The sequence below is a fragment of the Barbatula barbatula genome (assembly GCF_947034865.1).
Source record: "Barbatula barbatula genome assembly, chromosome: 3".
NCBI classification, from domain to species: Eukaryota; Metazoa; Chordata; class Actinopteri; order Cypriniformes; family Nemacheilidae; genus Barbatula; species Barbatula barbatula.
The window spans coordinates 9702090-9729391 of record NC_136764.1 but is presented as its reverse complement, the minus strand read 5'-3'; the positions used below and the strand labels follow the sequence as shown (position 1 = coordinate 9729391).

Below are 27302 nucleotides of genomic sequence, written 5' to 3'. Positions count from 1 at the left end.
AGACAAATGTTAAACACCATGTTTTACAGAACTATCTTATGAATTTATCATGCAAAAACACGTGATCACATGAAGTGGAACGTGTGTTTTTTTCTAAGCACATGGAATTTCCATTAACACAAAGAAAAATCACATCCCATTATGCGCGTCATGTAAATGCCACGGAACATAAATATGATCAAATTAAATCCCCGGTATACAATAGTCTTTCATTTAAAAGAAGATGTGGTCCGTATTGTCTCTCAGGCCACTAGCGTAAATGTGGTGTCGCGCGCCATCTTCTGGTCAGCCTTGTGCATTGCATGGCCTAGTTTCGTTCAATGCAGGAGTTTAGGGCTGAATGAAAACATTTGCACCTAATTTCTAGTCTTCTGGTGGACCACAGTTGAAAGAAACACACTTTCCGGATTACGTGTAAACGCAAAATGCATTATTAGACCCTCAATGACCCGTCCGGTGAATGGAAATCAACCGCTTGCCTGTGTTTTTATCTGGTGTTGAGTTGCAGGTAGGCAGCGTGTGTTAAACTCTTTTGCTGTTTTTGTGTAGTCTACGTTAGCTTTCAGGCTCACGCCAGGTGCAGACGTTGCCATGAACCGCATAAGTATGTGAGAAATGCCCCAAAATTGTTAAAAGGTTTATGATACATGGCAGCTATCGCAGGCCGCGCGCCCTCAGCGCTCTTTCCTGAGCGTGAACGCGCTCGCAACGCGCTCTTGTGTCCGCGCGATACTTCACTATGCGTGAGACCAACCGAAGCTAACGGCTAAACGTCTCGCTATCATCTTCAGCGTAGGTTTAACGTGAACAATAAAAACATGTAGCACATTTTCATTTGTATAATGGTTATTAACGCGTTGTTTATAAAAGGGGTGTGCTTAAAATGTTATTTTGTTTACCAGCTTAGTGTGTGTGTGTGTCAGATTAGCGCTGTTTATGTGTTTATCCTATGCAACAACTAACATGAGCATGTGAAGGAAATATAAATTGCTTATGGTACTTCGATGTCGTTTAACAGTGTGAAATCCTAGACGAGGTTATGCATTAAATCCAGCAAGTTGCCACAGGTATAGGTCTATACTTTACTTTTGGACATAAAAGGCTCGTGCAGAATTTCGGTGGTCATTGAAAATGTGCCTTTTATGCCAGAATGATGTTTAGGTAGTCAGCTCACTAGGATGACTTGTTTATGTGTCCTGTTTTTACAGTCCAGTGATCATCAATGAGTGATCATGTCTGGGGTGAAAAGAAAAATAGAGGATAAAGATCCTGACTATGAAGACATCGCACAGGTGCTGCTGAACAAGAGGAGTAAGGTGGTGGAACAAAATGGTAAGACGTTTTCACCACATCTAACTGTCTGACATGCACAGTAACACCGTTGTTTACCTCTGGTTTGTTGTCTTGTTTTTGTTTTTTACCAGCCCGTGACGCTGCAGTGCAGAAGATTGAAGCCATCATCAAGGATCAGTTTGCTTTGGAGATGAAGAACAAGGAGCACGAGATCGAGGTCATCGGACAGGTAATGTCTTGAAAACATGTTGGAATTTGTTTACATGTTTGATTCTAGTTTCAGTTGAGATGTTGATTATAACATTACATCGGGTCTTAAGTCACACTTAAGCTTCGAATGAGGTCATAAAATGAACAACATACATGCACACCTGCAGATTCCTCTTGCTGTCCAACAAATCTGTCAATGTCTTTTGGGGTTCTAAATATCAGTTTTTCTTCTCCTCAGAGGCTGAATGAAGCCAGACGTATGATGGACAAGCTGAGAGCCTGCATTGTCGCTAACTACTATGCCAATGCTGGCCAGCCTAAAGTCCCAGAGGTAATATTTTGTAAACATTAAACGTGTAAACACTGTCCAAGAAAAGTGGAAAATGTAGTAGAATACATTTACTTTATACAAAAAGTCACTGAGTGACCTCACAGTCCCAACAATTCATATCACCTTCCTGTATACAATACGCTGGGATCAAGTAATATTACTATTAAATTCCAAAATCGTTTATTTCTGCTGTAATTTGTGTCCAGGCCTCTAAAAGTGATCCGTCTGTGCTGAATCATCCTGCCATAAAGCGTTTTCTGGAGTCCCCCTCACGCTCCTCGTCCCCACTGAATCAGAACTCAGAAACACCATCACAGGTCCAGTCTGAGTCAGAGTCCCTTAGCCAACACGGGGAGGCCGGAGAGAGAGAGACAGACAGCGGAAGAGAGGATGGGACTCCACGTGAACCGCGGCCTGGCAGGAATACAGGAAAGGTAAGTGCCCCCCTAGACTTTAAAGTGTTTATACAGTTTTAAAGTCTTTTGAGAATTTTGTAAATAAACCTCCATCCGTCCCCCTCATGAGTGCATTTACTTCATGTGTTTGTTATTGATAGTAACATCTGTTTTGGTGGCATGTGTAGGACACATTTGGTGTGCCAGCATCTTTAGAGCAGCATGTGACATTCCACACAACAGGAGAAGAAGCGTCTCGACTCTACGTGAAGAAAACCATTGTCGTGGGAAACGTCTCAAAGTATGATGCCTTACTTTCATTATTCAAGTCTTTTAGGTTGCAAAATATACGTTTATTCGCTTGCTAAATTATCATCTAAATCAGTGGAGTTCGCGAGGGCGCCAGTGTTCACATTGGGAACACAATGATATACGCTTTAATGTGTAAAATGGTAATTCTTCATCAGAGGCAAAGAAATCGTTATACAAAATATATTGTGTAGGCTCAGATTGTCATAAATGTCATACTTTTTACCCGTCATAATAAAGAAAAAACACATACATAATAGCAATCTGTCAAAAACGTTTACAACTAAAAATTGAATTTTGTTTATTAAGCAAATAACAAACGTAAACAACTCAATTTAATTAAATGTTTTAAAACCAAAATTTAAGCTGGCACATTCAGTTTCTCTTAGAAGTCAGAAATGTTATCAAGCATAACATTCAACCAATTTAAACTTTTTTATTAAATATGTTTTAATAGGACAGACAGCAATTAAATAATTGTAATTGGGGAATCTAGATACAAATAATAAAGTGCTTTGCTTTTTGATCATTTTATTTGCCGTGTAAAACAAGAATTCAAGAATGTCAAAAATTCACAGATAACAACAATATTTATGTTTTACTGCTGTGAATAAAGAGCTTACACATACTGGTGAATTAACCGATTAGAAACATAAAAATGCTTTAGTAACCAGAGGGTTTCTGGCTCAAATCCATTTTACTGTACTATAGGATTTAGCACCTCTGGTCCCTTGGCTCTGATATCGAACACTATTGCTCTTTTGGACACTATTGCTCTTGAGTACACTGAATTCTCTGCCTTGCAACATAAAACCCTGTCACTTCACTTTCTCACTCCCCTGCACAAAAAACAGAACCTTGCCTTGATAGCTGCGAAATGAATGGACATAGTTTATTATTTGGACAGGTCCTTTTATGAGAAATAATATTTATTTCTCCAAGCTTCTATTAATTTTTAAATGCATCACTCTCACCAGAAAATCTTGGTACTATTCTCAGCAAGCCAATAAAACTCACGTGGCACAAAGTGCTCTAGCTCTCCCTAGGCGGAAATCCAACCTCGTTTATTCTGCATTATCACACAGGCATCGTCTAGTTTACCTCATAAATGCCACTCAGTGCACGTGAGAGAGGCTTAAGTGTGTGTGTCTGTATGTGAGCAATGACTTAAGTTTATTTTTACTGCCTGTGGATCTACTAAATATCAAACGGTGTTCACTCCAGGGTCTGGCTGCTGAACAGTCGTCATTGCAAATCTGAATAATAAACGGTTTCTGAGCACATTTACATTCTTTGCAGATGCTTTATTTCCAAACAAACCTAAAATAATGTGCACTTTCTGCAAGGCCTAATACGGGCACTGGTAGAGGAGAATACAGTATACATACTGAACCAAGTAGAAACTCAAAACGTGCAACTAAAGTTTGAGGGACAATTTAGGCCTATTCACACCAAATGCAACGTATATGTGGTTCTAAAACAAAAAGGTGCAACAGATTTGTAATGTCAATTTTTCAATCATTACTTAAAGATGAGGTAACACAGCATGATCACACAATACATCATCGCATTATCCCTGCATAACTGTTGATTCACTATAAGTTTATGTTGTTTAAATTATGCACGTACACGCCAATTGCCCATAAAACAACAACAAATGACTTCGTCCAATAAGAGACTAAGAACCCTCGTTAACGAAACGGGAATCCATGTTAGAAAAAAACTTTCTGAAACCTGTGCAAACCCTGCCGGAGTGAATCGAGCACAGAAATACTTTGTCTAACGTACAACTCGTTTTGGACAAGTTGATCATGTTAAGCTTGAGAAGCCAGAAAAGAAGTCAGAATGCATGAAATAGCATGTTACCTCTGCTTTATATGTTTAATGTATATTTTGTCACTGTTTTAGCATTAAACATTGGAGCTCGCTCTCTCTTTTTGTCTCTCTCTCTCTAGATATATTGCTCCTGATAAGCGTGAAGAAAACGATCAGTCCACTCACAAATGGATGGTGTATGTCCGAGGTTCCCGTAGGGAGCCCAGTATTGATCATTTTGTGAAGAAGGTCTGGTTCTTCCTGCACCCCAGCTACAAGCCTAATGACCTTGTGGAAGTCAGGTGTGGCTTTTGATTCTGTCCCACCAGAGGTTTTTCCCTTCATAATAATACTTGTGTATATACAGTGAGGGAAATAATTATTTAATCCCCTGCTGATTTAGTAAATTTGCATGCTTACAAAGATATTAATGGTCTAGAATTTTTATGGTAGTTTTATTTGAACTGATAGAGACAGAATATAAAAAAATCAGGGGGAAATATTTATATAAAGGTTATAAATGTATTTGCATTTCAGTCACCGAGCAAAACATAACTTTGTACTTGGTGGAGAAACCCATGTCAGACATTTCTGATTGTTGGTCATCAGAATTGCACATGTAGCAGGATACATTTTAGTCCACTCCTCTTTAATTCTTTAAGGTTTCTTGGCTGTTGCTCAGCAAATTGGAGTTTTAGAAAAAGCCCTAAAGCACACAGAAAGACACGCAGACACACACATGCACATCATCTGGAACCACACACCCAGGATAAGGAGAGAGAAACACAGGTCAAATATTAAACAGACTATAAATTCCTATAAGCAGTGTTAATTTGATAAAACTTTAAAATTCTAGCAGCCCCCCGGCCAGGCCACCAGTGCAAAACAGTATGCAAACAGTGGCAAAGAACCCAAAAAAAAAACCAGTCAGAGAGAGACCAGGCCTAACCAGGGGATTCCTGTTCCTCTCTGGCAAAAACTACAGCCTCTGCACAAGTGGGAGTTTAGGCGCTAGATAGGAAAAGGAACTACCACCTGCACTTGATTGTGAAATTCTAGGTATTACCAACTGACCGGACGCCTGAGAGCGTATTGTATGTGAATGACTGTAATACAAGAGAAGTTTACTCAAGTAGTGAGGCGCGAAACCATGTAGGGCTTTTTATGCAATAAGCAAGATATTAAAGTTAATGCAATGCTTTATAGGTAACCAGTGTAAGGTTGACAGAACCAGGCTAATATGCTCATACTATTTTGTACGTTTAAAAACTCGAGCTGCCGCATTTTGGACCAGTTGGGGTTTGTAATAAGCCTGCAGGGCAACTACCTAATAGTGCATTTCAGTAATCTAGTCTTGATGTCATGAATGCATGAATTAACTTTTGTGCATCTGATGGTGACAGCATATGACATAGATTAGATATATTTTTAAGATGGAAAACCAAAATTTTACAGGTGTTGGCGACATGGTTCTTAATTGACAGAGTACCATCTAATAAAACCCCCAAGATTCTTTGCTGACGACGAGGGTTTTATGGAACATCCATCAATAGTTAAGCAGTATTCTTGGTTGTCTCAGTATTCTTGGTTGTCTCGGTTTTCGGTCCAATAAGTAACACTTCTGTTTTGTTCTAGTTCAGTAATAAAAAAAAATTCTCGTCCAGTTTTTTATATCAACTATGGATTCCATTATTCGATAGAATTGCTGTTTCATGAGGCTTTGAGGAAATATAAAGTTGAATATCATCAGCATAACAGTGAAAGCTAACTCTGTGTTGCTGTAATATATATCTTCTAGAGGTAGCATGTATAATGTGAAGAGCATAGGCCCTAAGACTGAGCCCTGTGGTACACCGTACCGGACTTGCGATTTGCGTGACACCTCAATGTTTATTGCTACATATTGAAAACGGTCAGATAAATGAGATCTAAACCAAAGCTATTCCCTTAATGCCGAAAGCATTTACGAGTCTATGTAGGAGTGTGATGTGGTCAATGGTCTTGAATACAGCAATAAGGTATGCAACCTCTGTCAGACGCCAAAAGCAAATCATTTGTAACTCTGATCAAAGCAGTCTCTGTACTGTAATGTGCTCTAAATCCAGACTGGAAATCTTCATTGATGTCATTCCTTTGGAGGAAGGGACATAATTGAGTTGAGACTACTTTTTCCAGAACTTTAGATATGAAAGGTAGATTCGATATAGGTCTGTGGTAAACTAGTTCTCTGGGGTCGAGTTGTTTTTTTTTGACAAGGGGCCTTATAATAGCCACCCTATTTGCTTTAGGCACATGTCCTAGTGTCAGAGGTGAGTTAATAATGCTAAGAAGAGGATCTATAATTTCTGGGAGCATCTCTTTCAGTAGATTTAAAGGTATTGGGTCTAGCATGCATGTTGTTGATTTAGATGATCTAATGATTTAAGATAGTTCATCATGATCTAGGGTAGACAATACTAGCAATTTCTCCCCTTGGGGCGCTGTAGTTGGTTAGTTCTCGGGGGTTCAAACAGGGCTAATCTGTGGTCCATATTGGCACATAACCAATCTGTGGATGGTTGGTTGGGGATCAAATACTTATTTCACTGACTAAAATGCAAATCAATTTATAACCTTTATAAAACTGATTTTCTGGTTGATATACGTTTTATATTATAGATTAAATTATTATTATAGTTCAAATAAACCTAGGATAAAAATTATAGACCCTTAATTTCTTTGTAAGCAGGCAAACTTACAAAATCAGCAGGGGATCAAATAATTATTTCCCTCATTGTACAACCTAATGCACATGAAAAAGCAAACATGTATTTAATTGTGCCCTCCAAGTGAGGTTTTGTTTGTTTTTAAATAATATTGACACAGAACAGGCAGTGTCCTCTGGTGGCATAGCAAATACGTTGTGCATTTGTCAAGTCGAGCTTTTTGAGAAAGACATTGCATATGCGTTTGTTTAGTGAACCACCGTTCCACCTCACACGTCGAGGATGGGGAGAGTTTCCTGTCCGGGTCCAGATCCACTTTAAAGACCAACGGAACAAGAGAATTGACATCATTCACCATTTAAAGGTCAGATAGTTTGGTGGTTTAGTAAAACGCTCTTTGAATCTTTCGACATTGTACTTTTAAAATACATCCTCTCACTTTACAGCAAAGATTTTCTAGTCATTTATTTCGCTCCTGTCTCTAGTGTGATAATGAACAGAACAGAATATGTCTGTAAGAATGCGTCATGATGCGTCGAGATTAATGGACATGTCAAGGAGGAAGAAAGGATAGCAGATTAAAGCATTCGAAAAAACATTCTGTTGGATTCCCCTTGCTGCAAAGACTATTGGATGGATGTTATTTGATGTTTCTGCTATTTATCTTCTTTTATTTGTTCTTTGACAGCTGGACAGAACATACACAGGTTTACAGACGCTGGGTGCTGAAACGGTAAGAGACACTGAGTATCTGTCTGAATCTATCAGTCACATCACTGCATTGCTACTGACTCTTCTATGAACACGCATAATATTCTAAATATTGTTGTTGTTTTAAGTGTAATTTGACAAACAGAGGGTCTGTGATTTAAATTGAAAAAAAATTCTTATTCCTAAAGGTGGTGGATGTTGAGCTCCAGAGAAGTACACTGGATGATGATTTCATCTCCTCTGCCCCCTCATCTTTATCATCATCTTCCTCTTATCTGCCTTTTGTGGGTGGGGCTGGTTCCTCCTCCACAGCTACCCTAGGCTCCCGACGTCCCACCTCTCCCTCCCAGCAATCTAATGATGATCATCCTGGCACAGAAAGAGGTAGACAAATAATGGATATGCACATATGCACTGTGCACACCGAATGCAAGAATGAGTTACAATTTGAAGCAGTTCAGAACAGTGTTTCCGATGAGTGCTTTTAGTTTGTATTGATTATATCAGTTGATTATAATCCTCTTCTCTTTTCTCGCTTTATTGCCTTAGTTCCAGGTCTCACTGTCAAGAGCGAATCTGTGCGTACCTCATGTTCAGAGCGGACCTCATCCCAGTCCAGCAGGTCCGACAAAATTACTCTAGGGTCCCACGGAAATTCAGCGTTTCAGCCAATCACGGCTAGCTGTAAGATCATTCCACAAGGACAGGTGCCCAGCCCCTCCGAATCACCTGGGAAATCATTCCAGCCAATCACGATGAGCTGCAAGATTGTATCAGGTAAGCACAGGTCCACTGAGAAGTAGGGGTGAGCCATGTACCAGTAGAAATTCTCCCCACGATAGGAATTAGTCTCCCCGTGATATAAACGATAAATCCTTGTTGATGACCCATTCATAGCTCATATGCAAGCGAAAAAGGGGTTCAGTGGAGGGTGGACATGAAGCTGATAAAGCATCCTTGTGAAGGATGGCACTGTAGATGCATCTGAGTTAATGTTTCGTTTTATTTAAGTTTTTGTTGATAGTCATAATACACCACAACATTTAGTTTCGCTAAAACTCTTTATTTAAACATTTATTAGATCTAATGCATTAATGCGCATTGCACAAATAGTTTAATATAATCTCTTGCCTGTTATTTACAGGATGCATGAAAGGAGCGTCCCGTGCACAGCTCGCGCACAACAAGAGGCTATATACAGTTTAGGTATCACATGATGTGTATATGAAGTTTAGTTAATTTAAGTATTTCTTTACAGCAACCTTTTGAAGTCGCATGTCACCATTATATTTTATACTTACAAAAATACTATAGATATATTTCAGAAGCCTGTTTGATTTGGGGTACGTTTTACTTTTAACAGGGATACTGTTTCTACATTTAAAATAACAAGCTTGTGCGTGCAAAAGTTTCTGAATATGAACCGCCCCTTAGAGGTGCTAAATATCTGACGTCACTGTGTGTCTTGTAACCAGACTGTTAAAGTTCCTCTAAATCAATTGGTCGTGCAAGGTAGCCATGTTACCTGAGAAAACGTACATCTTTAACTGACAAAGGCATATATATATGTATCTTAAATGCTCTGCAAATTTCTTCAGATGAAAGTGTCTGTTATACTCAAAAATGTATACATCTAATCGCATGAACCCAATGTTTGTGTATGTGTGTTTCAGGATCTCCCATCTCCACTCCTAGTCACTCTCCTCTTCCCCGGACATCCTCCTCAACCCCTGTGCACGTGAAATCCTGCCCGTCAGTCATAAATAACCCCTACATCATCGTTGACAAACCTGGACAAGTCATTAATATGGCTGCATCCACAGCTACAGGTACGGACATAAACGCATGTTTGCATTGCTTTTTCAGTGATTTCACAGATGCACCTTGCAGGACCGTCTAAAGTGGATGACGAAGACAAATTACAAAGTTCTTAATTAATATTCTCAGTCCTTCTTCATTGCTCTCTGTCAAGCACACACACTTCTTCAGTGACTCATGCTGTGGGCTTGCAGGGTATCATAAGACCAGGTTGCCATAGCAACCGCATCACTAAGAGTAGGAGCATTTGGAAGGAATTAGGAGCGTTTGTTGTATGCAGTTAATGAAACATTACAAGATGTGTGTGTGAATGGAGAACAGATTCCACCTCCATTGCTGCGCAACTCTCACAGATGCTTTATCACCTATAAGTGCATTCTGCCACCTCAGGTAACCTCTCAATAGCACGTACACCCACTCGCACAAACGCACCTACAGGCTCTCAGAGGGTCTCTGAACACAGGAGATCAGTGGGTGTGTGGGTGGTCCTAGATCCGTGCTGTTTTGCTAAAGCAACATAGTGACCATTAGAGATGCACTCATTACTCTTCAAACTCCAATCTCATGTTGTTCATCTTTCTCTCGCTAACTCGATTTCAACTTGTTAACATAGCTTTTTAAACTACACTTATTGTGGGCTCCTCCGAGTTAAATGCTATGTCACTTGCATATCACTTTGGCATCTGGTACATGAACAAAAATAAACGTGTTTGAATTTTAGTCAAAAGTTTTATTCGAACATCCTGTGTAGGTAGGACGCTCGTATTTAAATGCTTGAATAGGCTTATGATGTCTTAAAAACATCTGGGTTGCCAGATCTCGGCCAAATATTTGAAACGCAGCCAGTCTCATTTTAAAATGTAATCATGACTGTATTTAAAGTGTACTGCAGATTTCTTACAACAGTGTGAAATATGAGATTTCCAACAACATTTGAACATCTAAGAAACGGCTGCTTGGAGTTAAATATGAGCATCAGAATATAGAATATTTTGTTATGTGCTCTTATGAATTATTAATGCATCACCCAGAAAATGGGTTTCTCTATAGGGAAAATGTATCTGTATTACATAATGATGAGCGGAGCGGTTGAATTTGTTTTCCTTACGGTGTTTTAAGGTCTGAAAAATTTTAGAGTATCTTTTCTGTTATTTTCACCTGTTTTTTACAGTTTCAATTTTTTGCAAATAGAAACATGTTATTATTTAAAATTTGGGAGAAAATAATTTAGATATGTTTTTATATACATGGGAATCAGAGACACAGACAACCTTTGAAAGTCTAGCATGTCTGTTGTGAGCCATAAGTTCTTTGTCTTTTTTACCGGAGAACAGAGCTAGTGAAAATTAGGTTGTGAATCTGGAGAAAGCTGCACACCAGCCATCCTAAGGGATGGTACATTATAAGGTTTGGAGTAAATAAACTCCATTACTTTTTCAGCACACAGAGAACTAGAGAAATTTTGCTCAGAAAAACAGCTGCAGTGTAAACACCTGCACGGCAACTCGCTCTTTAATTATGCACAAAACTACAGAAATACCCGTGCATGGCAAAATAATTCAAAACCCTGCCGAAGATATGGGCTTAAACGATTTACACAGAGTATAAAGTAAATAAACAGTTTGGTTATCCACACGCTGATCGTGTCGGAAAGCAGATCACTGTTTGCGTTCCCATTGTAGCCTGTCAGTGCTCATTTGCATAGCTTTGGTTTAACTTTATTTGGTTGTCAATAGTCGATCATTCAAATTCGTATGTTTAATCTGGGGTTTCATGTGTTCTTCCCAGGTAGTCCATCAGCCAAGCAGAGCAGTACGTCCCATGGTGCTCGATCCCCTGCCCCTAAAGTTCACACCAGCAGCATCCTGTCCTCTGGAGTCAAGGTGAGACAGAGGGTGGGTGTTCATAGATTTAAACTGCGTGTTTGATTTATGAGCCCAGGAAACCCATGTGTGCTGTTGGATTAATTTAGACAGCATTTTTATGGGTTGTTTTTAAATGTTTGATCGCAAGTTCACACTGCCAGGAATGCTGTCTAAGTAAGCAGGGATTTGAAACACCGCCCGCAGTTTCCTGTTAATGGCGTCTCCTTTCACAATCTGGTTTGATTGATTAACATATGCAGAAGTGGCAAAATTCTCTTGGTCCAGAAAGACAGATGAGGAGAACGACGGAGGTGAAATGGAAGTAGAAGTGATGAATAAGTTGTGTTTGGGATCACATTTAATTAAATGTTGGCAGTTTAAAACATTGTGTCACAATCAGTTTCCCATCAGTCAGAATGGTTCTCATTTGAGCTCAAAGAGAGCTGTCATATTAAATTGATGAATGGTTATACAATTGATCTGTTATAGTATCACGGATACAAATCAGTCGTTGTACTATAGGATCAATTTATGCACAGTAATGAAGATGCTTGAATGAATCATGGAGATATTTAAAGCAGTACTAGGTTGTCTGTCCTTGTAATGAACTGATGACAAACGCTGGAATTAGGTGATCATCTCTCTCTTTTCCTATCTGGGTTATTCTCGGAGGGTGTTTCAATGTTTTCTGGACCCTGCAAGCTATATTAACACCGGTTGCTATTTATAGTTGGGGTTGAGCAGTGCAGTAAGCGGTCTGAACCATCTGCGTGTGTGTGTCTGTTTGAGGGGTTAGAAATGGGACATCTATCTCTGGCATGATGTGGCTGCTTTCAAGCAATCTGTGCAGAGGACTGGAGTGTTCCCACAACCCATGCACACGCTTTCCTGCATTGTTGACATGCAGTTGGAATGAACGGCCACAGATGTTTCTCTGCAAAAACAAACTAATTTGTGCTGTTCTGAGCATTGTGTTGTTGATGAATCTCATTAAAGGCTATTATTTGTTGTGGAAAGTTTTCTGTTTACCATCCCTAAGCCTTAAAGGGCAGTTTGCAATATTAAAAAAGTTTTGTTTTAAATTATTTTACAATAATTGTTTTTTCACTACACTTAAGTAATACACACACAGAGACTTTGTTTGTTCCTTCTTGAATGTCCTAGCTGTTCTTTATTCTGGTGCCAGTACCTACAGCAATGCAAGTTTTGCATCCTTGCATCTGAAATTGTGTAATGGTGCTGTCTGTACCGAATTTACATTTTAAATGTAAATTCCACATACAGTAACTACATCCGGTATGTTTTGATAAGTTAAGTGACCCGTGTGTTTGTTCACTTTTCTTATGATGTAATAACAACAACCATGAAAATAATTGACTCAAGTGTAGTTTAACAAATACAGTTGAACCACAAGGAATACATTTTTTACTACAGTTTGTGGTGTTTTTAATTTATGAACTTGAATGAATTTTTGTCCTCATGGGATATAGAAAATGGCCATCTGATGCATATTGAAAAATCTCCATCAGGGTTTTATTAGCAAACTGTATTTGTATCTTGTATGGCTGGAATATACTAAAAGTTTTCTTAAACTAGACACACCATACGCTTGCCACCTTTTTGAAAGTTTCATATAGAAACACACTAACTGATCAAATCTGCAGACTGGCACAGACTTTCTGCAATAAGTCCAGACTGAAAATCTGGACAAAATCTGAACAAAATTCTTGTAATGTATTTTAGCCAACATGCTCTTTAGCAAGGAAACAGTGTCGCTTGTAGTGTTAATTCAAATTTGGGTTATTTTAAAGGGAGAGTTAGAAAATATGAAGTCATGTGGGTTACCAGGATCAAATCAAAATGAGTTAGGCCTATTTTTTGTGTTTTGTGCCTTAAAACAAAATTTATATACTGAGCAAACCTAACTCCCACCTCTGTATGTTAATTATTGGTCAATTAATAAATATTATAATAGTAAAAAATGTTCTTTCTACATGCTGTGTGTGGATTTAATGTCCCTTACACCGTGTCTACACCGGACCATGATCAAAGACAATAGAACGCATTTACCCATTATAATTTTTCATTTTGTCCTCACTGGGTGCGGCGCGACGTGACATGATCAACCCATTAAGAACAAGCCGTTGTCACGTCCGGTGTAGACACAGTGTTATGTGTACAGAGTTTCTCAATGTTAAGCTGCATCAGGGTGACAGGACACACGTCATGTCTTGCCTGAGGGAATGTGCAATTCACCAAATTAACTTTGGATTGGATCACACATCTCCGAACATATCTAGCTTCAAATGGAGCCGTCTATCAAACCTATGGTTTTTCAGAGCACCTTTCTATAAAACAAAGTCATAGAATTACTCTGTCTGTCTCTCTGCAGGTAATAATCAAACAAGAACCTGGAGAGGTGCCCACTCAGCCGTCTCCACAGCAACAGGTCGTCTCCACAGCAGCATCCCAACCACAACAGCAGTATATGACAGTAAAGGGGGGGCACATGATTGCCATGTCGCCACAGAAACAAAGTGGGACGGGAGCTGGAGCCACGGCCAGCAAGGTTATTTATCTATTTATTTATTTTTGCTGTCAATATTTGCTTTAAATGTAGATTTCTTTTGTGACCTGTTCATTTTTAAATCTATTGAAGTCTATTTATAATGTTAACTCTTTGTAGTTGGCTATATTTACAGTAATGTTTTACAGCATTCCTTGGCTGTATTTTATAAACTAGTGTGCAGCCTACTAAGCCAGCATTGTTTGCCATCATGACAATGAAAATAGCTCTGCTAGGTTTTAAAACACCAAAAATGCATATGACGCTGTATTTCTGTAATTCAGTTACTTCTCTAAGCGGGCTGTCTCGTCTTTAAAAGTGTTTTAAAAGTAGAGTGCGTTATGGTCATGGGGTCTAAAAATATCTCAGGTCATCACGTCTCTATGGACCCTATCCTTAACTGCAGCTTTTTTTAGCACCCGAGTCAAAGTCGGTCTTTTGTCCTCTTCTGAAACTCTCCCGCGTATGCAGTTTGTCACTTTGCAGAAATTCAGTTTAAACTCATTGACTCTACTGCAGTATAGCTTGTGGCTTGTTTTTGCTTTTATATGAGGCTGTTTTTAGTTCCATAAGGATGATATTGCTCCTGAAATCACAGAGTTGGGCTATATAAGTTTAACTTTTTCATGCATTCATAATTTAACCGAAAAAAAATTAAATATCCTGTTATTTCCTGATATAAAAAGGATAATTCATCCAAAAATATATCATTTATTCACCCTCATGCTGTTCAAAACTCCATGTATCTCCGAACTCTGTGTGTGTGCAGGTACTGGGAATTCCGCTTGGTTCTGCGGTCAAGCAAGTTGCGGTGAGCAGCGGGCAGATCTTGGTTGCCAAGTCGAGCCCCTCTGTGTCCAAGGTTATAGGGCAGAAGCAGGTGGTGTCACAGGGTGTTGCCAAGGCAATCGTCAGCGGCGGAGGAAGCAGTGCAGGTGGCGTCGCGGGACAGCAGGTGCACACTGTTACCAAGACAGCAAGCGGGTCCGGAAGTGGCAAGAGTGGAGGTCAGAGATCACATAATTTTTCTTAAGCTCATTGTGTTAGAAACTGAAGCGACTGAACTGCTTTATTGGACCTTTGACTTGTTAAGACATTGATGTGATAATGTCAGAATATGCTTTTTAAAGGAGTAGTTCACCTTCTTGTCATTGCAAACCTGTAAAACTTTCTTTCTTCCGCAGAATACAAAAGAAGACATTTTGAAGAATGTTGTAAACAGCCCACCACTCACTTGCATTGGTTACAATAGAATGTTCTGTTACCAACATTTTTCTAAATATCTTCTTTGTGTCATACAGGTTTGAAATGACATGTAGGTCAGTAAATGATGTTCAGAATTTTCATTTTGAAGGTCAACTACTCCTTTAAAGGGGGGGATGCTTCAGTGTTTCATGCATTTGGACTTCTTCACAATGCTTGACATGGTCAACTTGTCAAAAAAAACAAATTGGTATGATGTAGTATTTCTGTGCTCTATACACTCCCGCAGCATTCGTATAGGTTTCTGATTTTTTTTTCTAACATGAAAATCAGTTTAGTAACAAATTTTATTAGTGTGATTCGCAATATTTATCGCCCAGCCCTACGCCCACACATCAACCGAGGAGTGATAGGAAGACCCACTTACCATCAAGATTGTCTGCTCTAAGGACCTGCAGCTCTTTACTCTTGCGATAGTTAGAGAAGTTGAGGTGTGTTTGTTCATGGCATTTAAGTGATGGATGTTATATAAACGGTGGATTTGGAGATCGTTTGAAATTGATGGATGGCGCTGTCCCAGTGCTAAAAGATGCCGGACATGAACTTCATGCTGTATGTGAAACTAAGTCATATGTCTGTGTTTTGTTGGCAATGGGTATGCACATGGCAATGGGTGCATCCCCCCTCCCACACACGTCGTAGGTTTTCAGAAATAATCAGACAGCTGTATCTGTCTTTTATAAATGTGATCAAACTAAAGACTTTTAGGATATTTGAAGGGTGTTATGGCCACGGTAAGATGCTCAGAACTGTAACATGGGTGTGAAAGAATGAGAGTGTTGCATTTGTTTCCGTGTTAGGAGGAGTGTTTCACAGACTGATCAGCAGATTTCACAAAGCTAATCTGGCGCGTGTTTATGTGTGGCTGTTCCGCATTGCTGACTAAACTATGAAATGTCATCATTAAGACAGACACTTGAATCTCTGCTGCCACAGGAGAAAACTGGATTTTGTTTGATTAATTTTCAAAACACTGGTGTGTGTGTGTGTGTGTGTGTTGGGGACTGCTTGTCAGTGGTGTGTAAAATAGACTTCAAAAACATTTTCATAAATGTCATTCTAAATCTGAAAGCTGTTACCTTTTCTGTAAAACAAAGAACACTACAGTTCTTTCCCCTGCAATACGGCATAAAATGTTGTCATCTTTGTTGTAATCTTTACTTTTAGTTATGGCAACTCTACAGCTTCCAGCGAATAACTTGGCAAACCTGGCCAACCTGCCACCTGGCACCAAACTCTACCTGACCACCAACAGCAAGAACCCATCGGGCAAAGGGAAACTGTTGCTGATACCACAGGGAGCCATTCTGCGAGCTTCTCACAGCTCAGGTCACACACAATACTCCTCATGCTTCAGAATGCCTACTATAGGTCTTATCTACACACAAATATTCATCTGACTAGGTTTTTCTTCTCTGTGTAGGTCAACAGTCTCAAAGTTCTGCCTCTGGAGGGTCTCAGTCCTCCAGTGGGTCCTCTGGGTCCAGCAGCCTGCCTTCTAACTTATCCTACACTTCATACATCCTTAAGCAGACTCCACAGGTGATGAAGCATGTGTTATGCTCTTTTATACATAATAGCCTTTGGTAAGATCTTTATTGTATCTATTGTATTAATATAACATATGAACATATCATATTGTGTTTATAATACTACTTGATATTAACACACTAACTAGTCATTGGACGATATGAATAAGTCCCTCTGCACCGCATACACTTATGCAGCACAATTTGATGGTGAATGGCTTTTAGAATATGTTGATAATGTCTCTGTCAATATTTCCAGGGCACATTTTTGGTTGGCCAGCCAGGGGGCTCTGGGAAACAGGGATCGAGTGGACATGTGGCATCAAGTCCTGGCACCAGTACTCAACAAGCTATTCGGGTCACAGCGGGACAAAAAGCAGCCATATTGGCTCAGGTAGGTTTTATTAAACGGATAGTTAACCCTAAATAAAAATTTCTACACACTCTAGTTGTTTCAAACCTGTATACATTTTCGTTGAATACAGGGAAAGGCATTTGGACGAATGCTTGTAACCAAACAGTTCTTGGACCGCATTGACTACCATAGTAGGAAAATTACAAAAGAGCCCCAGAACTGTTTGCAGTCCAACATTTTTCAAAAGATGATCTTTTGTGTTCAACAGAACAAAAAAATATGAAGTAATTCTTTCCTACTATGAATGTCAATGAGGTCCAAGAGATCTGTTTGGTTATAAGCATTTGTCCAAATATCTTTCTCTTTGTTCATCAGAACCAATTAATTTATACAGATTTGAAACAGTAAATGATGCATTTTTTGGCTTAACCATCCATAGTAAAAAATGTCAAAAGTGATCAAATGTTTTTGAGAACAAGGTTTGATGATGAGTAACTCCGTCAGTTAATTACATTAAGTATCTGCTATTGAATGGACTTTGTTCACTGGTTTGTTGCTGTGTCTGTTTTTGTAAGTGCAGCAAGTACCGACAGTGCTGTAGAAAGCTGTGTTGTCTTTGTTTTATAACCCAGTATCCGGTCCTTTAACTTGCTAGATTCATTTCATACTGCCAGCTCAACTCCATAAATGAAACGTCAAATCTTTTGCTGCGGTGCTGTAGATAGCAGTGCAAAAACTGTTCTAACGGCACATTACTTTGGTCTCACTACTTCAATTAAATATAGAATTGAAATATTAGAAATGAAATATTCAACACCGATAAGCTCGCACAAACATACGGTCAAAGAAAGTGATTCATGGGAGTGAGGTTGGTTTTGTTACTTTCTAAATCTCTCTCGACTCTCTCTCTCTCCCTCTCTCTCACTAGTTTTTATTGCTTAATCACCCTTTGAATCATAGCCTCATAATTCCCGTCATAAAGTGCAGCACACAGCGATTTCTGCTTGTTAGTTTATCATCATAATTCTCATGACGCCCCTCAGAAGTGTCCAGAGTACTTCAAAGCTTATAGTGGTGTAGACCTGCTGGTGATTGTTTGGGAGAAGTCAGATGATGTAACGTATCCTTCGGTGGCTGACGTACTTTCCCTCTTTGGAGGACATGAAGTATTTGTTTGATGGAGGGTATTTGCTGTGAGCTAGAGGAAGAGAGAGAATGTGACAAAAGCAAAGGGCCAGAGAGGGTGAACATTGTGGAAGATTGTGAGAAACAAATGAGTTCAAAAGCTCTGGCTACAGCTCTGTGTGCTGTTATGTAAGAGGAAAAACTCTTCTGTCTCGGTTTACTGAAGCTTTTATGGCTTGAAAATTGAAGTGCTGTATTAACCAAGCAATGCAGAACATTATTTAGGTTGTAATAAATGTATGAAATGTAGTCATGAAATCTGAAAAAAATATATTGCAGATTTGTATGTGACACTTTACTTGCACGTCAAATGAAGCTAATTCTATAAAAATGATTTCATAATGACTGAATTGTAGATCTGTATGAGCAAAAACAAGTTTGTTTATTGTTATGATTTTTCCAAGAAATCGTCAATAAAACATCCTTGATGCAAATTATCCATATAAAATGTATTAAACATGCTAAAAAAGTTTCAAGAACAGTTATTCTCCCTATATTTAAGTGACATTTTATAAAGAAAATACATTGATTTCTCACATTGCTTTGTTTGTCTTGATCATTTCCCTTTTACTTTTGATTGACAGGTGGTGGGCGGGTCCCAGGGTTCTCAGGTGAAGCTGTCAGATGGTTCGGTAAAGATGGTATCAGCAGCTGCAGCGTCCCACCTCACCAAACCAGGCACAACTACTCTGAGAATGACAGGTGGAGTCATCACTGCTGCTAGCTCCATCCCAACAACACCCAGCACCACACCCACCTCTCAACAGGTAAGAGACCTGTCCGCTTGTGAGATGTTGAAATACACTCAGAGATTTTCTAGAAAATCTGAAGACCGTTCGTCATTTTACAAAAGGGCAATTTCTAACTTTGTAAATTTGGGAGGGAGGCAGTGCAAAACACCATTGTTACTGACTGGACGGTCATTGTTACTGACTGGACATTTGAACATAAAAATGTTCTGTTATTATTATTCGTTGTCTGACAAAAGAAACATTAAATATATAAACAACGGCTTTATTGGGTATTCAGTAGTATTAAAATACAGCAAGTTCCGAGATTACAGCGTGATAACGCGATGAATATGCTAAATACCATGTAACACCACCTTGCACCATAGTGACGGCCAGAACTGGAAAGTGACGATTACATGTAGTAAATTGTTTACAGTTCGGTGATATTTTTTTTTCTAAATTTGTAATAATAAACATACCTACCACTTATGTTTGTGAGTCTTCTACCTTTTTTACGGCAGAGAGGGGAGGGGTTTAGAATCGCACAGAGATGCAAAATGGAATTTAGCATTTGATGACAGGATGTATAGACTCTAGGGGTGTGATGAGACACTAATCCCACGAGATGGGACATGACACAAGATTGGGTTCACGAGAACAAGACACTATTTTTAAGTAATCTTCAATGGTGAAATATATGAAAATGTTTTATTTTATACAATTGAAAATTTTGCTTAAATGAATGTATATTTACGTCTATTTTATGAATTATAATATGAGTTAAAAGTGTCAGGGGATCTTCAATTCCAAGTCCAATCAAAAACTAACTTCATCATGCGGGTATCACGAGACCATGAGAAGAAATCTTGTCACATTTTAATCTTGCAAGATTAAGACACCCCTTATAGACACCCATCATTTGTCAGGAAACTCTTCAGTGTTACTATCAGTAAACACTAACAAGTTATATGAGTGTTAGTATTTTGTCCGTACTGTACTTTAAAGTTGAGGCTCTTGTTGGTGATAAAGAATGGAATATTATATTAGTTCAAAATTATCCTGCTTCCATATATGTAACATCAAATACATTTTAAATCACAAGTAATCTAAATGTCATATAAAAGTTGTCAGATTTTGTTTCCAAAAATGTAAGCGATTACGTTCCTTACCTAAAATTTTGTCATTTTATCTGTAAACTGTAACTGATTTCATAAGTAATCTACCCAGCTCTGCTGACGGGTAATAATAGATTTTTACGAGCCTGTCCGTCAAAAAGTCAAGCCCAACCCCTGACTACACATATTTGTAAACCTTATGACTTCATTGTCTATTTTAATTCCCCCGGATTTCCAGGCACCAGAAGGAGCTGGCGGGTCCTCCGCCCAACCGTTACCTCAAACAGCTAAAACGCAGCATCCTGTGCTTGTAGCTGCCAATCAAGCAGCGGTGATCAGTGCTGCCAAGAGTGCCAGCTCAGCCGCCAACACAGCAAAGAGTTCTGCCTCTTCCACTGGGGCCGTAGCAACCGTTGCCAAGACGGTCAGCATGCCTCTTATCGGTCTGTCGAAGGGAGTGGGCTCAACAGTTGTAGGTGGGGCCAAAAGCTCCAGCCCCTCACTGGTCACCGCGGCATCGCTGCTCGGGGGAGTGACGGTTAGCGGGAAGACTGCTGCCACCATCACAGGTAACCAGTCATTTGCTGTCCGGGGTTGCCATGGAGACCTGTTTATCTATATGCCCCTTGTCCCAACTGGTTGTTGATGTAAATGATTTCATCATTCCTGTAAAGTGCAAAGCATTAGAAACATTTCCAATCATATTAGTTAAATCATCCATGGCATGCATTATTTTTAGACAAGGCCCCAGTTTTGGGGAATTATGCAGTGGGATGTTTGCAATGTATGAGAGAAAGGTGTCGGCTGTAAACAGACTCAAGTTTTATAGATGGCATAGGAATCTTTTGGGTCATTTTGAAGTCTTAAACATTGTTTGATGAGTCTTTATATCTCAGATCCAGGATTAAGAGAGTAAAATTGATGTCTTTTTGTTGGTTTGTTATTTCCTTACAGGTAAGCTAAAGTTGCACCCCGCTCAGTCTAGTTCCCAGCAGACTGTTTTGACAATTCCAGCCAATCAGCTGAAGCAGCTCAGTGTGGGCAGCGGCTCGTCAGGGATGCAGACCATCTTGATGCCCGTTGGTAAAGGTAACACCTTCTTGTTACCCACACAACCTGATTCAGAAAAGTTTCAAGACTGTAGATTCATAGATCACAAGGTGTCTTGTGCATGCATGGCAAACCTCCGTTTTCTGATGCAGGGAGGATGTAAAAAGGAATCTTAGGAGATTTGACCAATCACTGGGTTGGAGTTTTAAGATGTGTCCCAATTCGGGGACTGCAACCTTCTAAGGTCGCGGACTTAAAAACGAGGACTTGTTCTTCAAAGCACGCGGCCTCAAAAGTCCAAGAACCGAACTGAAATGAGACGGTTTAGCCTCGCAGAGGATTTCCTAATTGCATCACCAGCAGGACACAGCAGAGACGTTTCTGACTTTTTTAAACTAATACGGAGCCAGAAAATGATATTTTATGTTAGAGAATAGGACACGTTTGTGTAGATTTAAACAGCCCAACAATTTATTAAATTAACCAACCTTAACCAACCAAAACACAATAATGCACCAATAATGTTTAACAACAACATCACATATAATTTTAAAACACTGAAATAGATTATTTTTGTGAAATACATACTTTTATTTATCTAAAGATTTGAAGCATTATTTAAAAATGACAAGCCTTTACAGGCACGCAATGAATCTGGGGATAGCCAAAGCTGTGAAGGATACATTCTTTCTATCCTTAAAAACCTGCAGAAATAAGGTTGCATTTTGGGGCTGCATTTGAAGCAACCTTTGAATCGAAACGGCCTTACCAGCCTTCAGTCTCACTGCTGTTATGCCATCGGTCTTAAAATGCCGGCTTCAAAGAACGCAGTCCCCGAATTGGGACACAGCTGTAATCACTCATTTTTGTCAGCTCAGTTGAGGCTGCCAGATTGTATTTATCAGAGATGTTTGCTTTTTCCAGCATTTGTCAAATGATGACTGTAATACTTAAACAAAACCCCAGAGACACACTCCTGGATTTCTCTCTCCGAGTTTTATTGTCTGTCTCTGTCTGTGAGACTCTATGCTCACAAAAGGTTATTCATTTTAGTTTATTTTGCATGAGTACTTGAACATCAATGACACTAGTCATTGCCTGTAACTGAACAGTCTGTTGTCATATTGATCAAGATAAATTTATGTCAGATAGATTAGAAGAATGACCAATTGAGACATGGTAAACAGGGAAAAAAACAGGTGCTGTCATGTTTGATGAATTACATATCAGCGATGTCGTTACTCCTTCAAATTCTCTTTGTAATACTTTTTATTGGTTATATATCTGTAAAACCCACTGACAAACATGAAGGGTGACCAATAGTGATTTATGAAAAAAAATCATGAAAATGTATATACAAAAAGAAATGAATGAATGCAGGTTTTCAGCTAAACTTATTTAAACAAAGACTTGAAGCAGCATCATCTAACACTGAGTACTCCTGTGTATGTTACAGTTGTGCCGTCTGGTTCCAAAGGTGCATCCAGCAGCCCCGCTTCCACACCTGTAGCTCACGGTGAGACACACAGAAACACTGCTGTGAAAAAAATTGTCATGTTTTGTGTTATATAAAATCGTTAAATCAATGAGATTTCTCATTATACAAAATCACCAGTGAATGTTTTTTGCTATTCTTGTATAAACTCACTGCTGTATGTTTGTGTAGTTAAAACTGAACCTGGATTGGTTAGCCCCATCTGTACTACCCCAGTACCCCAGACATCTACCCCGGTCTCTACAGTACCTGCCTCCGTTCCCCTGACAACTACCCCTGCGTCTGCAGATGCGGCTGCCACTGTTAAAGTGGAACAGGGCACAGAATCTGCGACACGAGAGCTTGTCAAGTGAGACAAACACAGTCAACGCACTCCTTCCTACTGTTTGTTCTTGTCAAACATGTTTACAATTTTGAGTATCCGTTTTATCTCAATGTATCTGTGTGTCTAAACTCGCAGCACTGAGCACATAGAGACCATGACCCAACTTTTGACAGCCATAGTGAAGAAGTTCCCTCTGATCATCCCTGAGAAAAGTAAGTGCTATACAGAGACACATTGACTTGAACGTTCTGCTGTCCAGTTATGCCCTTTACACATGGGTCTATGATAAATCGGTAAATGTCAAATTCATTCATTAAGCTAAACTGGGCCAGCCAACATGTTTTGTTTGTGTTTACAGATGATGATTCTCATCCGTTCTGCGCCACCTCTGCGGATCAGTATTACTCCTGGAACATTGGTAAACGCAGAGCTTCAGAGGTACGGTGCTCGTGTGTCTGTGTGGGTTGGTACTGAGCTTACAATGCAGAGATATTATTTTCCACCGATGCACTGTTTTTTATATCCTTTCGTTGTACAGTTGCAGCGTGCGGTTGTGGTACGCCGCGTTTGTGCCGATCTGTTGGAGAGGACACCACGCCTTCAGGCTCTCAGCCCCCCCAAAACTAAAGAGGTGGTGCACTGGTGCCGTCTCCGTGGTTACACACCCCCTGACCCGGAACCCCAGCGCGTAGAGGAGAACTCCATCGAGGACATTCTCACACAGATCGACAGTGAGCCTGGTGAGTGTAGGGTTTTGTGTTGTACTCTTGGCTGAGATCAATTCATCATCTCCTGTGTCTCTCTGCTATGCACGACTTACACAAGGCTTGGCACAGACAATGCAGGCTCTCTGTCTCTCGTTTTGGTGCATTAATCTGTATAGTAATGAGATTAACTGTTTCGGGTCTGAATTCAGCTCTCAGCATGTATATTTCAGTCACACTGCTACAGGCAGCAAAAAAAAGCATCCTACTGTGGAATAAAGCCAAATCATACTGTTCCACGGCATCACAGGTGCACCCTTGATGTGAAGGTTTTTCCAAAAAGTAGGCAGAAAATGATGCTGCCTCCAAAAATACCTTTTGGCTTAAATATAAGAAGGAATATAAATACACTACTAAAAAGGTCATGTGTATGAATAGTGTTGATTTTGTTGTGTTAATACTGTTGATGGAATGATAAATTGTGAGCATTAGTCTAGACTCATGTGCACTTAAAGGAGCAATGTGGAGATTTTAGCAGCATCTAGTGGAAAAGTTGGAAATTGCAACCAACAGCTCACTCCACCCCTCCCTTTCAAAGCGCTACAGCAACTGACACAGGACAAACTTGTCGTCACGTTTTCGCTTCTTTGCCGAAGGAGATATCATATTTATGAAACATGCTCTGTTGAGCAGTTTGTCCATTTAGGGCTATTGTAGAAGATCTAAGATAACACAAATATAATGCTTTATTGTGAAAAGTCTTTATACAGAGCTGAAGACGAAAAAAACGACACATTTGACCTTTAATATAAACATAAAGGGCACTACTACTAGGTTTGATTATAGAGCCATAGTACATCAATCTTGAGCTTCCAGTTGCTGATATCTGCAACATGTTGTTTTTTTAACATTATGGACTGTGTTGACTCTTATTTTACGATGACGTGTGTGTTTCAGAGTGTAGTTCAACTCTTACGGGCTGTGAGGAGTTGTGTCAGCGCCTGAAACAACTCCAGAGGCTTCTGAAGGCGGAGCCTGACGAGGAAGACGATGAGCCTCTTGACATCATCAGCGTGAAAGACACTGACGCGGCAAAGGTTAAAATCAAACAGGAGCAGGATGAGACTGTGCAGGAACCCAATTTTTTTCTGGGCCGTTGCCCGTCGACCCAGTTCATCAGAGACACAGCAGAGCAGGTGAGAGACATGGAAACCATTTACTTACCTAAACATCCTGTTGGGTTATACATGTCATGACGATTTGTGCTGGTGTTAGATTGGCGTCACGTTGCAGCAGGTGGAAGTGGAGAAGAACGTTTTTGCTCCTGTCGTGGAGACCATGATCCTTAAGGTAAATCTGTTTTTATTGTTTTCGATATAAAGTAAAACATTTTAACGTTAAATTTTTTTGGGGTTCCTTAAAGAGTTTTGTTTTCAGTGAGCACAAAAGTGTCATGTCAGGATAGGACACAGTGTTTGGATAGATGTTGCACTTCTAGTACTATCATGGGGTAAATATTGTCTAAATCTGTTTACAGGCGGTGGAACAGTTCAGCAGTGAAATACTGAGGGAATCTTTGGCCAACGCTCATGGGAAATCCCCACAAAACAGGTCAGTGCGTTCCGCCGGCAAAAGATTAATCAGGACAGAGTGGAACAGATGGATGGTTCAGGATGTTTCAGAGTAATCCAGAGCACAGTCGGAGTAGTTTGAAACTTTTGTCTGTTTTGCTCTTTCAGTTTTTAACTTGTTTGGTATTCCATGAGCATTAAACTTGTGTTCCTTTAGTGTTCCCTGAGGAAGTGCTTTATGATAGTGTATAATTATCAGTGCGATGAGAAGAGCTAATGAAAATCAGCTTTTATTTGACTTGTAGACCGGCCAAGAGAGTGAGAGAGAGACAGGGAGTGCCTCAGTACAGCTTTGCTTAGTCAGCCAAAGCATACAATAATATGTGTCATGTCATCGTATCTCCACAGACCTCCGAGGGAGATATCAGCTATGGATGTGCATCAAGCCATCAGTTCTCCCACCTGTGATTTCCTAACTAACAGGTAGGTTTCCATTCACATTAAGCCACAGAGGAAACCTGAAATATCATTTTCAAATTGTGATATCTAGAAAGTCATGAAAATGCAATAAAATGCTTTTATGCTCTAAAATATTTAAAAAGGTGTGTGAGCCTTGTGTCATTATAATGCTGTTTATTTGGTTTAAATTTCTCTTATAGGTACATGGGCATCATGATGAAGGATGAAAGCCACACTGACTAACTTTCATCATTGGACCTCAGACAGACAGGTGGATTGTCTAAACACACAATGACTCCCTCACATTGTGTACGGGTGGAAAATGTCTTGGGCTGACTAATCGCGGACAGAGGTCTCTTCTAAAATGCAAGTGTCATTATGGGAAATAGCCATCAACAAGACAACCGCTGTGTTCTATATCACACTTAATATTGTGTTATGAGCCCAAAGGTCATGACCCAAGTAAACATGTCACACATATCACCAAACCAGATGGGACTGTCAGGTCATTATGCAAAAGCACCACATCATTCCATTTATTCATTATTTTAATTCTGTGGAATTTGCTGAGGACTATAGTATCTTAATACAACCATCAGTACAATAACTGAAGTTCAGTATTAGGCCATCAGAAGTGAGAAGGCACATACTCGCGGTCGAATAGTCCTGTTCACTTAAGACTTCGCTCTCTGCAGGCCAAACTTGGCTGATAACATTGACCCTACAGCTGTGTGTGTTTTTATTCGTCTTAACCAGTAGTACGAGCATTAGATATAGGAGCTGAACCATTGAAATGCACTGGTTTTCTCCAAGCAGGATTTGTTTGATGAGGGCATTTTCTTTTATAGATTTTGTTCAGCTTGTATGACGTCCCTTTTCATTGTCACTTATACCTGCTCGTAAATAATCGTCTTATGTAGTTGCAGGGACGTTCAGGGTCAATATTAAATATATACCGCATGTCGGGTCTTAACATGCCATCACTCATCAATTTCACGCAAAGCGATGTCAAAATAGTCTTAATCTTGTCGTTTCCTTATAAGTGTGGATAATGTTTGTACAATTGAGAACAAGAAGATTAATGATTGAATAACCTTTGATATGTGTGCGTGTAAAAGATTAAGCGGTATTGTGAGAAGAGGTGGCAGGTTTCTAAAATGCTTTGTGTATAAAATGTATTTGTCGTTAAAAAGTTAGCAGCAGGTTTTTTTTACCTCGTTTTCGAGACAAAACATGATATTCTGATGTTTGTTTGTCTATGAAAGAGAATGACTGTGTTCATGTGTTTTTATTCATTCGCTTTAAGTGTTAAAGTGAGATGAGCAGCCTTCACTTGTCTAGCCAAACTTATCTCATGTTGTATTGTCCTTCACATTGTGTATCAGAAAAAAACTATTCTTGTATTAAAAGTCTGCCTTTAAGGCGGATCTGTTTGTCTGATTTGTTATGTTGTAGGGTATTTTAAAATATCTGTATGGGAGTGACATGTCTGATTTAATCAG

General features: G+C 39.5%; 1 protein-coding gene across 3 annotated transcripts; it reads left to right on the top strand.

Annotated features, from left to right (window-relative positions):
* The first annotated feature begins 244 nt into the window (after window positions 1–244).
* Window positions 245–27245, top strand: yeats2 (YEATS domain containing 2). Of its 3 annotated transcripts, none has more exons than XM_079453363.1 (31): window positions 245–508; window positions 1209–1332; window positions 1425–1522; window positions 1742–1834; window positions 2041–2268; window positions 2418–2530; window positions 4494–4655; window positions 7311–7422; window positions 7747–7791; window positions 7958–8153; window positions 8319–8546; window positions 9443–9598; window positions 11376–11470; window positions 13845–14021; window positions 14788–15025; window positions 16449–16610; window positions 16705–16823; window positions 17070–17204; window positions 18935–19117; window positions 20435–20765; window positions 21151–21285; window positions 22703–22762; window positions 22913–23090; window positions 23202–23278; window positions 23425–23504; window positions 23605–23806; window positions 24728–24966; window positions 25046–25120; window positions 25308–25381; window positions 25750–25824; window positions 26001–27245. In XM_079453363.1, the coding sequence occupies exons 2-31, from the start codon at window positions 1233–1235 to the stop codon at window positions 26041–26043; spliced, it is 4209 nt and encodes a 1402-aa protein (XP_079309489.1). In that variant the 5' UTR covers window positions 245–508; window positions 1209–1232; the 3' UTR covers window positions 26044–27245. The 3 variants fall into 3 exon arrangements, with proteins under 3 accessions (XP_079309489.1, XP_079309488.1, XP_079309490.1); XM_079453362.1 differs by lacking the exon at window positions 245–508 and adding an exon at window positions 669–792; XM_079453364.1 differs by lacking the exon at window positions 245–508 and adding an exon at window positions 690–792 and having other exon boundaries at window positions 21151–21279.
* The last annotated feature ends 57 nt before the right edge of the window (window positions 27246–27302 follow it).